We start from the raw sequence: 12,310 nt of genomic DNA, 5'->3' as shown, positions 1-12,310 counted from the left end.
TATATATGTATAATGTTTTTCTGGCAGTGCGCTCCATCAGCCTTCCCTTCCTCTCACCTGCTGACTTCCGCTTTCTCTCCCTCTGGGCACACAGTTCATGGTAAATACTTCCCAGGGTCCTTAAGAAGCAGCATCTCCCTGCATCAGCACAGCAGCTGGACCCCCTCCCACTCCTGTCCCAGATGTAATGCTGACCTAATGATTCATGGGCATTTTGCCCGATTGTCCCCAAAATGTCTTTGTAGCTTAAGAACAAAAGAAGCCCCAGGAAATAATCAAGGACCCCGAATTTCCTTCATTAGCGTGCGTTTGTGTCTCTTTAATCTTCTATAATGTAAAACACTTCTCTGATCTTTTTTTTTAGGCGTGTTTGGTATTTGTGCCATTGATATATATATTACATTTATTTATGTATTTGAATGTGAGTGCTGTCTGTGCATGGCCCAGTGCTCATGAGGAAGTCAGAGGACCCTTTGTGAGACTCATGTGGGTCCTGGGGCTTGATCTCAGGTCATCAGGCTTGGCAGCAAGAGCTTTTACCTGCTGAACCATCCTGCCGGCCCTCCACTGATATTTTTGAAGTACTAGGAATGTCAGTGAGTCCTTGGGTCAGTGCACTCTGAGCAGCCTGTGTGGCGAGTGTTCCAGGGGGATTTGTATCCTCAGGGTCACCCCAGTAGATGCTGATGTCCATCTCTCAGTAGCGCCAGTCAGATGCCTTTGAAAACATGCATGCCACTGTGTGGGTGCAGCGTGAGCTCCACATCCAGGAGCATGCAGAACGTTCAGGAATGTTCTACACTGTGACTGCATCAGACTTCGCCCGTGTTAACCCTTCAGGGCCTTCAGTGTTATAAAGCTCCTATGGATGATTTTTTGCTTCTCATAAACACTGGGAGTGGGAGAGAACTTAATACCAGCCTCCTCTGACCTCCACGTTACAACTATCTCTGATTTAGTGTGGTTTTTATTTAAGTAAATTCCTCTTCTTAAATCCAATTTGACTTGGACCACCAACTGCGTGTAGCCTGAAACCAAAGTCTCGTTATTGAATGTCTTCAAAGGTCTCCTTGTCATGTCTTGTTGTTTCAATTAACAAGAGACATGCTCCCTGACCTCTGTGTGCGCATTGCAGGAAGGAAAGCAGGCGTCTCTGGCTGCGGACTTCTCTATCACCCAGTTCAAGCATCTTGGCCGGTTACTCATGGTGCACGGTCGGAACAGCTACAAGCGCTCGGCAGCCCTCAGCCAGTTTGTGATCCACAGGAGCCTCTGCATCAGCACCATGCAGGTGTGCAGCCGCAGGGACCTCTCAGAGAGTCACCTCTTCCTAGCAGAGAGTAGGCACAGACACGCACGCAGGTACCGGTACACATGGGTGCACCGCCCAGGCAGGCAAGCAACGGGCGCCTTTCCCAGGTGCAAACACTGTGCAGGAGGGCGGCAACTGACCTTCTTACAGGCGTATGTGGGCAAGGCAGGTACACCGTGCAGGTGGGTGGCAGCTAGTGCCTTTCACAGGGCCGTGTGGGCGTGTCAGGCAGCTGGCACCTCTTACAGGTGCGCACAGGTATGCTGTCCAGGTGGGCATTTATGGGTGCACCTGGGCATATGTAGCTCTGCCTCGGTATAAGTGGGCGTACTTTCTAGGTGGGTGGCAGTTAGCCCTGTGCCCAGGTGCTTAGGACAGTCATTGTCATGGAAAAATCCCAGCAGTTGGACCCCACCTGGCCAGTTTAAGTCTCTGTCTGACCAATCCCTGCTGACAGCCCCTAGCTAAGTTCTTCCGTCTCATCATGGGTTCCCCGGAAGAGGCAGGGTTAGGGCCAAACAAACATTCCAGCTCCTGTGTTTTTTGTGCAGACAAGGGCCAAGAGGTGGCAGCCACAGCAGAGGAATAAATATGTGTGTGAGACAGGCACTTGTTAAGCGATCCAGGCTGGTATGTGTGCAAGCGTGTGATCGTCAAGTGCTGGGAGTAGTCATGCGCCACACACCTGGTGTTAACTCACGTATCTTGAGTGTATCCTAGACCTTGGCTCGATGCTTGTGATGTAGTCAGCATCTCCTGTCTGCCTCGCACTATAGCCTGAGTCCATTTTACAGGTGGAAAGGTTGAGGTTGAGTCAGAGTGCAATCATCGCAGGGAACTGCAGCATGGCCTCCCCATCAGAGTCAAACCTGCCGGCCTCGCTGGAAAGGGACTGATGCAGTTTCAGCTTGCAGAAGGCAGTGCACTCCTGGCCCAGGCTTTTGTTTCCCACCGCAGCCACTCCACAGGCCTCAGGGTGAAGTACTTGAGTTCAGTGATGAGAACACTTGATTCTTATCACTTTTCACCTGTATCACTGAGGACCTGTGAAGCCCATGCACACACTGTTCCCTGACTCCCGGCTGACCTTTCCACCTGTGAAATGACCTGGTGGGATCTGCCTTGACCTTGAACTTGGCACTTGGAAACCGAGGATTCAAGTTGAAGGCATCTTCACCATCGTCTCATGAACAGAGGCAGGCCGCTGAGATGGCTGAGTGGGTGAAGGCGCTTGCTGCCAGGCCTGATACCCTGAGTTCAGTTCCGGATCCCATATGGTAGGCCGGAAGAACCGGCTCCCACCAGCTGCTCTCTGACCTCCATTCCAGCGCTGTGGAAAGCACACAGCACGTGCACACGTGCACACGTGCACCAGTGTAAACGTTCTTAGGAAAGCTGTAGCCAGATGTGCACGGCGGCCCACTGCGTGGAGGGTGCGCGGAGGGTCTGTGGAGGGTGCTCGTCCTGCCTCACGTGGGAGCATTCCCTGCCTGTTGAGGGAGACAAGCTGCACAGCTGCTGCCGATCACCAGACTGCATCTGCACTTTTAATTTATGTTAATCCATCATCAGACCGTTATGCTAATTCACCGATGGGACCAGGCCATGCTGTGGTTTTAATCACTGGGAGGGAGATTAATGATCTTGTCCCTGGGCACACGCACAAAAGCAGGCGGATGAGCTGCCATTCCCATTGATATCTACTCAAAGGTTCCAGAAGGTTCTGGAGTGAGGCTGGCCTTGTTCCTTGTGCCTCTGAGGATCTTTAACCCTGGTCTCTAAGATTGCACCTTGACATGATGATCTCTGATGAACCAGACAGGTGTGTTTACTTCCTGTGATGTGAAGATGCAGGCTGTATGGTCAGTGCAAAGGGGCCCCTCTACGGGAAGGGGTTCTGATGGTGATTTGAAAAATAAGCCCGATTCTGCACGTTGGTGCAGCTGGACGAGAAGCCTTTAGCAAGCAGGCTCATGGCATGCTGTCACTGTGCATGCCACAGGTGTAAGGAGGAGCGCAGGTGTAGGGAGGAGCACAGGTGTGGGGAGGAGCACGGTGTGGGGAGGAGCGCTGTGTAGGGAGGAGCGCTGTGTAGGGAGGGGCGCTCTGCCTTCCCAGTTGCTACAAGATCCAACTTCTCTTGATGTTTAGGATTTTTTTTTTTTAAATTTTGGTTTAGTGTTTTTGATCTTTGGTCTAATGTATCTCAGGCTGGCCTCAAACTCCCTGTGTAGCTAAGATTGACCTTGAACCCTTGGTCTACCCACCTCCACTTCAGAACTGCTGGGACAGCAGGTGTGTGCCATTACACCTGGCTCAGCTACGTTTTTACAGAAAGCCTTCCCTTGGCTCTCCCAGCATTCCCTGGGTCTACATTAGGGGAGGAGCTTGGGAGGCACAGCCCTCCACAAATCTGTAGGTTAGGGCTTGGGAAGCGTCAGCACTTGTCTTCCTTACCAGGCCTTCCCAGCATGCTCTGCTTCCCAGCAGTAGAAGCAGAGACTTAAGTGAGAGCTGGCAGAACCCTTACTGCCTTTTCTCACTGAAACACTAACTTGTCACATGCCTTGGGAAAAATTCTCACTGGGCACTGGTGGCACACGTCTTTAATTCCAGCATTTGGGAGTTAGAAGCAGGCAGATCTCTGAGTTCAAGGACAACCTGGTCTACAAAGTTAGTTTCAGGACAGCCAGAGCTACTAGAGAAACCCTGTCTCAAAACAAAGAAACAAAGACCCCCCCCCCCAATGTATGGCCCCAGGGCACAGCTCAGTGGCAGCTTGCTCACCCAGTAGGTGCAGGGTCCTCAATTTGATCCTGAACATTGCAAAAATAGATCTTCCCACCCGAATTCCAAACTGTACTGTCTTCTATCCTGGTCTTTAAGGTGGCCAGTGTGGAAACACTGGTAGCTGTGTCCCCAGCTTGGTTTCTGGACCTACAGTGTGCTGTCAGGGTGTATACCTGGTGAGGTGTAATTCGGAGCTGTTGGGAGTGTAGGGTCCTTAGGTAGGGGTGGACTTGAATTCCAAAGGGCCCTACCGTTTCTCATTGTGTAAAACATGAGTGGTTTCAGGACCTGGGTGTGAAGCCTTCCCAACCCCACTATACAGGGTGAGCTGTTCACACAAGAGGCTGAACTTGACTGTGGACACTCACTACTGACCTTGTCGTGAATGAACTGTGTGGTCTCAGGCCAGCCCCTGACCCTCTCTGGGTCTTGATGGCCTTACCTGTATCTCAATGGTCCTAGTTTTCTAGGGCAGTCATGAAGGCTGCAGGAACCCCTGCACAGGGCGTATGGCAAATGCGGGGTAGGGGCTGTGCTGTGACTCTTGGTGACACCCTCTCCCTCCTTCATGCAGGCTGTCTTCTCCTCTGTATTCTACTTCGCATCCGTTCCTCTCTACCAAGGGTTCCTAATCATCGGGTAAGTCACCGTAGAGAAGTTGCTCACTTTTTATGGCATCCCGAGAAACATCACAGGGAGGAGAGACATCAGAAGTGTCCGTGGCACCTTGGCTTCTGGCTGTAAGGCAGGTTTTGAGCGTCCTGGAATTGGCAAGGCTTTGAAGCACCCTCACAAGATGGGGGAGGCAATCACCCCCTGCACCCCAGCCTGCGGTCATTGGGACCTGAAGCTGAACAGACTCAGGGAGTCTGAGATGACCCTACTGGGGTGTTGGGATAGGGGAAGCATTTGCAGTCTGTCCTTTTGGTTGGAGCTGAGCCCAGGAGGATGCTGGGGTTCAGGGCCTTGCACAGCGTACAAAGTGTTGATGTTACATTGGCTCCCATTGGCACCACCTCTGTTCCTGGCCTGTGAGAGAGTCCCCAAGCTTCTTCTTACTCAGGCACATGGCAGGTGGCTCCACAATCCCAGGTACGAGAGCCCAATTCCACTTAAAAAGAACAGGGAGGCAGATGGGCCAGACTAGGGACCGCAGCAGAGCCCTCTTCCTTGCTGTGTCTGCTGGTTGGGTCAGCCTGAAAGTAAACACTGGTTGCTACCTGTTTCCAGTTGGAAAACAGTGTCCCCTCATCCAGACATGTGACAGGATATGTCACTACATAGTATGGGCCTACAATCTGCCCTTGTTACCTGCAGCCCTGGCCGTCCTGGCTACTCTGTCTTTATGACAGCTGCACCTTCGCTTCAGGGCCTTTGCACCAGGTGTTGCTTGTACCTGGTGTGAGCTTCCAGATTGGCCCAGCAACTCCTCTTTGGGTGTTCACAGAAATGCCCCATTCCTGCTGACTTCCTGAGTCTGTGCCCCACGCCATACACACGTGTACACACACACACACACACGTTTTTTCCCTCTTCCCCATTCTGCCCTCCTCTTTGGCACTGGTCTTTAACATTCCTTGATGTGGAGACTAACACAAGAGCCCTCGAGGGCAGATGCTCACCTCTGTTTTATATCTGGAGTCTTAGTGCTAAGCGCTGGGCCTGGTGCATGATGGGTGCAGTAAGCAGGTGAGCAGGAGGGAGGTTGGACTGCAGAGGCCGGGATGACGAGCAGTCCCTGACGGTGGCCGTCCCCCTCAGGTATTCTACCATCTACACCATGTTTCCCGTGTTCTCCCTGGTTTTGGACAAAGACGTGAAGTCAGAAGTCGCCATGTTGTATCCTGAGCTCTACAAGGACCTCCTCAAGGTTCTCCAGCCCTCCCCGACTTCCACTCCGTTACCCCCCACCTCTCCCTTCTTTTCTCTGTTCATTTCTCACTTGCTCCTCCTGTCTGATGGGGCACAAGGAATGGAGGCTTCTTCCTTTTCGGGGAAGGAGGGGGAGTTATGCCTGCCTTTGGAGGCGGAGGGTGGGAGGGCCGGTGCAGACCACAAACAGAAGTGGTTTCTGAGAAGTCACTGGTCTGCTCTGCACCCGCGGGCTGTGCTCCTGCAGGAGCCCTGACACTGCGCTGCCAGAGGCAGGGGCTTTCCTCTGCATGTGTGGGATTTCCCTTTTGCTGTTTTTGTTTTGTTTTGTGTAAGCCCAGGGTCGTGTGCTTGTTAGGAAAGCATTCTACCACTGAACTACATTCCCTGCTAGCCTGGAACTCACAGATACCCACCTGCCTCTGCCTCCTGAACCCTGAGGTTAAAGGCGTGTACTACCCTGACTTTCTTTGTCCTTTTATTTCCCAGTGGTCTCACTAAGTTGCCAAGGGTAGTCTTGAACTCACTCTGAATCCTAGGCCAGCCTTGAACCCATCTTCCTCCTGTTTTAGTGTCCTCAGAGTAGCTTAGAAGACAGGCATATATCCACTCTGGTCTGTCCACAGTCAGATGTAGGAGGCCCTTTGTGGATGTTTGTGATAAAAACTGGCAGTGGTCAGTGGAAAGAGTCCCAACAAAGCTGATAGCAGTGAGCCTCCAGCCTCCGCAGTGACCTGTTTCTTTCTGTTTCTCATCTAGGGGCGGCCACTGTCCTACAAGACGTTCTTAATTTGGGTGTTAATCAGTATCTATCAAGGTGAGGTTGGGGTGAGGGAAATGCCTGCTCTTCCTATGCTTTAATATTGACCTTTGTGGGAGGGGGCAGGGAAAGGGTTACCTAGAGAAAATAGGACCTAAGTTTGTATAGGGAATGTAATGGGTGCCTGAAGCACAGCAGGGTTCCACAGTGCGCACAGCGGGGTCCCACAGCGCACACAGCGGGGGTTCTACAGTGTGGTTTGGTTGCTTTTCCCACTGGCAAAGCCAGAGGGAATTCTAGGAGTTCAGGTCCTGTTGAAATAGGAGCGGCGGCAGGGCTGCGTCCCCGGCACCCGGCCGCCCGCATGGCTAGCTTATACCCAGAAATAATTACACGGAAACTGTATTCTTTCAAACACTGCCTGGCCCGGCTAGGTCCAGTTTCTTATTGGCTAGCTCTTACATATTGTTCTAACCCATTTCTAATATTCTGTGTAGCCCATGAGCTGGCTTACCAGAGAGGATCTTAACCTGCGTCTGTCTGGAGTGGGAGCATCATGGCGACTCTCTCTCAGCTTCTTTTTCCCACAATTCTGTTCTGTTTTCTCCACCCACCTAAGGGTTGGCCGCACCAGACCTTATTACAGATGGTTGTGAGCCACCATGTGGTTGCGGGAATTGAACTCAGGACCTTTGGAAGAGCAGGCAGTGCTCTTAACCACTGAGCCATCTCTCCAGCCCCCCCTTTTTTTTTTTTTTTTTTTAACATACCCCTAACTCCATAAAACATCTCCCCATCCCCTCAACCCCAAACCAACCACTAAAAGATGTCCCTAACCCTGAGGGCAAACTCTGTTGGGGGAGGGGACGCCGTCCTCTAAGATTGCTTCAAGCTGACATGGGGGCGATGTTCTCCTTAGGGGCTCCTGTGAAAGCAAATGATGGTAAAATTCCCAAATTAACCTTTGGCCTAAGAAAATTATAACTAGTCCCTGAGCGCTTTGAGAAGGTCCGGCCAGAGTGTCGTCAAAAAATGTGCACCATTCGAAATTGTCTTGTGCAGTTGGTACCAAAAAAATTATTAGCACGTAGAAAAGAGAAAAAAAGAAAAAAAAATTCAATATATTCATGATGCTCCCACTCCAGACAGACGCAGGTTAAGATCCTCTCTGGTAAGCCAGCTCATGGGCTACACAGAATATTAGAAATGGGTTAGAACAATATGTAAGAGCTAGCCAATAAGAAACTGGACCTAGCCAGGCCAGGCAGTGTTTGAAAGAATACAGTTTCCGTGTAATTATTTTGGGGCATAAGCTAGCCATGCGGGCTGCCGGGTGCCGGGGACGCAGCCCCGCCGCTCCTATTTCAACAAGGTCCATTTTTCCTAGTCCAAAATGTTCAAAAACACAAAAGGTTTCGAGTCCTGACCTGGTGGGACACAGGGCACAGAAACACTAGGACATGGTGTAAATGGCCTTCGGCTGAGTGTTGTGTAAGATAAATGGACATTCTGTGTAGACTTGGCCTAAGGCACCTCGTATATGTATGCAGAGACTAAGACACCCCAGGGATTGCCCAGGTGATGAAAGGGTAGCAGGTGTGTCTCAGGTGTTTCTGGAGTTTGCAGGGAGCACTGTCATGTATGGGGTCGCCTCAGGTGTTTCTGGTGTTTGCAGGGAGCACCATCATGTATGTATGATGTGTTATCCCAGGTGTTTCTGGTGTTTGCAGGGAGCACCATCATGTATGTAAGACGTGTTGTCTCAGGTGTTTCTGGTGTTTGCAGGGAGCACCGTCATATATGTATGACGTGTTGTCTCAGGTGTTTCTGGTGTTTGCAGGGAGCACCGTCATATATGTATGACGCATTGTCTCAGGTGTTTCTGGTGTTTGCAGGGAGCACCATCATGTACGGGGCATTGCTGCTGTTCGAGTCGGAGTTCGTGCACATCGTGGCCATCTCCTTCACGTCACTCATCCTCACCGAGCTGCTGATGGTGGCGCTCACCATCCAGACGTGGCACTGGCTCATGACCGTGGCTGAGCTGCTCAGCCTGGCCTGCTACATCGCCTCCCTGGTGTTCCTCCACGAATTCATCGGTAAGACCCTGAGCCCCAGCCCCAGGACACAGTGTCCTCTTTGTTTTACGTGATTTGAGACAGAGTCTCACCGCATAGGCCAGGCTGGCCTCAAGCTATAGAGATCCACTTGCCCCTGTCTCCCAAGTGCTGAGATTAAAGGCGTGTACCACCACATCTGGCAGCTGTCTGTTTTAAACTCTGCAGTGCTGGCTGACTTAGGAATCCTGCATGATTTCACCAGGCACAATGAGCTGCTCTCTCTGTGGACTCCATACCCCAGTTCTGGCTAACTGCTGATCCAGAGCATTTGAATGAGAGGGTGCCTGTGCTGGACACGCACAGACTCCCGGTTTGCTCAGCAGCCGATCTAGCAACTGTGCGCACGGTGCTTACTGCCCAGGTTCTTGGGCCGCGGGAGCTGCTCAGCAGGTACAGAGCATATGCGCAGGCTTAGGAACAGGAAACTGATTTCTCAAGGACCCAAGCCTTTGTGGGTGTCTGTCTGCTGAGAGCCTGGGCACTGTCCCCTTCCCAGGCATGAAGGGGGTGCTTGGTTTGCTGGGCTTTTCCAGTGACCTCCCTGGGATGCCGAGCATCTTCAGGGATAAATAACAAAGCAGTTTCCTGGGACAGGCCTGTCACCAAGCCAGACTTTGCAAAGTTTTATTCCTTTCTTCTGCTTTTTTGGGGGGATCACAGAACCTCTTTCTTGGTTCCCATGAAATCTCAGTCAGAAGGTCAGTCTGAGCGTGAGTGCACTGTGGCCCATCAGCACTCAGAGAGCTGGGCTGACAGTCCACTCTCCTCTGCCCTAGTCCGTAGGGACCACCATAAGCTCCATGAGAACTACTGGCTGTCATAGCTGGCTGAGAGGTGACAGTTGCTCCTAGCATTGGCTCATTTGATAGACCAGTAGTCTCTGTCCCGAGCCAGGATGGCAGGGAGTTGACCCTTCTGGTTCGAGGGTGCAGGACACATGTAGAAGTATCCTTTGGCCACAGAAGACTGATGGGACCAAACTGCAGAGAGAGAACCAAGGTCAGGTGAGAGGGACCCAGGCAGACCCCGGGTAAACCATACTGTAGGAACTCATAGATTAGATAGTATGGGGGGAGTGGGGAGGGAGGGGCACAGCATGGGGCTGAAGACAGTGGGTGAAGCAGTCAGTGGGGAGAAGTGAACCAGATAGAGATTGCAGACCAGAGTGTTGGGAAGCAGGGACAGCACGGGAGAGGGGACAGCTGGGACGGGAAATGTGGGGCAGGGTGACTTCTCTGTAAGTGGAGACTGCTCATTCACTTCCCGGCTGCCCAGACCCAAATAATCACACAGAAACTATATTAATTACAACACTGTTTGGCCAATAGCTTAGATGTATTCCTCGCTAGCCCTCACATCTTAAAGTAATCCATTTCTATTAATCTGTGCATCACTACGAGGCTTTGGCCTACCAATAAGGTTCTGGTGTCTTGTCTCCTTCAGCAACTACATGGCGTCTCCCTGACTCTGCCTTCTTTGTCCCTGCATCCAGTTTAGTTTTCCTGCCAAGCTCTATTCTGCCCTGCCATAGGCCAAAGCAGCTTCATTATTAACCAATGGTAATAAAACATATTCACTGCATACAGAGGGGAATCCCACATTACTTCTTGGCTTAGCCATAGACATTGGTTTGAGTGTGTCTATGTCTGTCTTCAGGGCCAGCCTGTGTTTGCTCCTATACTGACCCTCACACTTGCTTTAAGGCATCCAGAAGTCACATCAGCTCAGCCGGTCCTTCTCCCTGTGTGGCTAGCCACCAGGCTGACTCCGTTCTGGCCCAGACCTGTTTCTAGCTCCCCTCCACCCACTTATGCAATAGTTCCTGTTGTAACAGCCACCTATTTCTCTGCTGGGTCCCCTTGTCACTCTACCACTGGTCTCCTCAGCCTAGGGCCTGTGCCATCCTAGGAGGCCAGCAGAGAGAGTCTGCCTTCTAGACCTCTGCAGTCAGATCAGCGATGTGTCTGTGTTTGAATGTGCTCAGATATCCTCTGGCGAGTGTGCTAGGGTGGGGGCGCGGGGGTGGGAAGCTTGAGTCTCCCAGGCTGCTTCAATGCCCTTCATTCCTGCAATCCTGGCAGCAGGGCCGTCCACCCCTTCAGAGACTTCCAGGTGGTACAGGGAGAGTGGGGAGGCTGCAGGAAGTCCGTCCGTCCGTCCGTCCTTCCTTCCTTCCTTCTTTCCTTCCTTCCTTCCTTCCTTCCTTCTTTCATTCCTTCCTTCCTTCGCTCAAGACTGGCAAGGGCTTACCCAGCTGCTCCCCTCCCAGGCTTCCCCAAGTTCCTGTCTTCACTACCCCAGCCCAGGACAGATTTTGCAAGCCTGATTTTGACAGGTGGTCTCTGCTCACTTTGCCCTGTGGCCATGGGTCCATCTCTTGACTTTCTGTGGGTTTTATTGAATCTGAACAGCCACTGAGAAGCAGAGACATGCAATGAACGTCACTTTCTGTGCTCTGTGGCCTAGAAGAAACTCCAGTTGTCATTTAGACTCAAAAACACCTGTGGGAATGTTTTCTGGAAGGTTCTTTTCCTAGTTGTTGAAAGTAACATTTCACCAAATGTGGGGGGCAGTAGGAGAGGGGAGGAAATGAGGGCCACAGACACTGCTGGTGTGCCCTCTGTGAGAAGAGAATGGGGAACGGAATAAAGAGCACGTTCTTCTGGTGGCCCCATGGCCGTCCTGCAAATGCTGCCATCATGGCCATCTTCTTGCTTGCAGATGTCTACTTCATCGCCACCCTGTCCTTCCTCTGGAAGGTGTCTGTCATCACCCTGGTCAGCTGTCTCCCCCTCTACGTCCTCAAGTACCTGCGGAGACGATTCTCTCCCCCCAGCTACTCGAAGCTCACGTCGTAAGCTGCAGGGCGGCAGCAGGAAACTCCAGTCTGTGCTCGCCCAGGGGAAGGCATTCAAGTCCTGTGTGCATGATCCGCCTCCGGTGGACAGATGCAGTCATGGCTGGCACATGCAGCTCCACTGAGGCGAGACTGGGCACCTGACGGAACGGGAGGGAGGGGCCTGAGAGGGGCACTTGTCGGAACCTTGGGTGCTGTGCTGCAGTGAGGGTGAAGGGATGGGGGCCAGGTGGCTCACCTGAGGTTTGTGTGGGTTTGTGCAAGCTTCCTTACAGCTTGAACCTGTTGTCACGTGATAAAGTTTCTGTCTAGTTGAAGGTTGCCCAAGGCTTTTTATTTTCAAATAGTCTTATCACACATGCATCCTCAAATCTTTCTTGTTCTTAAAAAATCTTTCTTGTTCTTTAATCCTAGCACTTGGGAGGCAGAGGCAGACAGACCTCTTGAGTTTAAGGCCAGTTCAAACATTGAGAGTCCAAGACCACAATCCAGGGCCACATAGACCCTATCTCAAAAACCAACCAACCAACAAAAAGTGTTTTCAGAAAAATAAAAATTTCTTAAGTTGGGCACGGTGTGTGCTTGGAATCCCAGTACTC

At 51.7% G+C, this 12,310-nt stretch overlaps 1 protein-coding gene across 4 annotated transcripts in view; it reads left to right on the top strand.

Annotated features, from left to right (window-relative positions):
* The window catches only part of Atp9a (ATPase phospholipid transporting 9A (putative)), a 95,914-nt gene extending 83,882 nt beyond the window's left edge, over nucleotides 1-12,032 (top strand). For all 4 annotated transcript variants that reach the window (XM_050120180.1, XM_050120178.1, XM_050120179.1 and 1 more), the window contains exons 23-28: nucleotides 1,136-1,291; nucleotides 4,677-4,741; nucleotides 5,864-5,972; nucleotides 6,734-6,791; nucleotides 8,630-8,833; nucleotides 11,576-12,032. In XM_050120180.1, coding sequence (XP_049976137.1) covers nucleotides 1,136-1,291; nucleotides 4,677-4,741; nucleotides 5,864-5,972; nucleotides 6,734-6,791; nucleotides 8,630-8,833; nucleotides 11,576-11,712 — 729 coding nt within the window. In that variant the 3' untranslated portion in view covers nucleotides 11,713-12,032. The remainder of the gene's footprint in view (nucleotides 1-1,135; nucleotides 1,292-4,676; nucleotides 4,742-5,863; nucleotides 5,973-6,733; nucleotides 6,792-8,629; nucleotides 8,834-11,575) is intronic.
* The last annotated feature ends 278 nt before the right edge of the window (nucleotides 12,033-12,310 follow it).

This window comes from Alexandromys fortis, unplaced genomic scaffold (genome assembly GCF_014885135.2).
Source record: "Alexandromys fortis isolate MF-2015 unplaced genomic scaffold, M_Fortis_MF-2015_v1.1 scaffold_141, whole genome shotgun sequence".
NCBI classification, from domain to species: domain Eukaryota; kingdom Metazoa; phylum Chordata; class Mammalia; order Rodentia; family Cricetidae; genus Alexandromys; species Alexandromys fortis.
The sequence above is the reverse complement of the archived record's forward strand: the minus strand, read 5'-3'. Positions and strand labels throughout refer to the sequence as shown.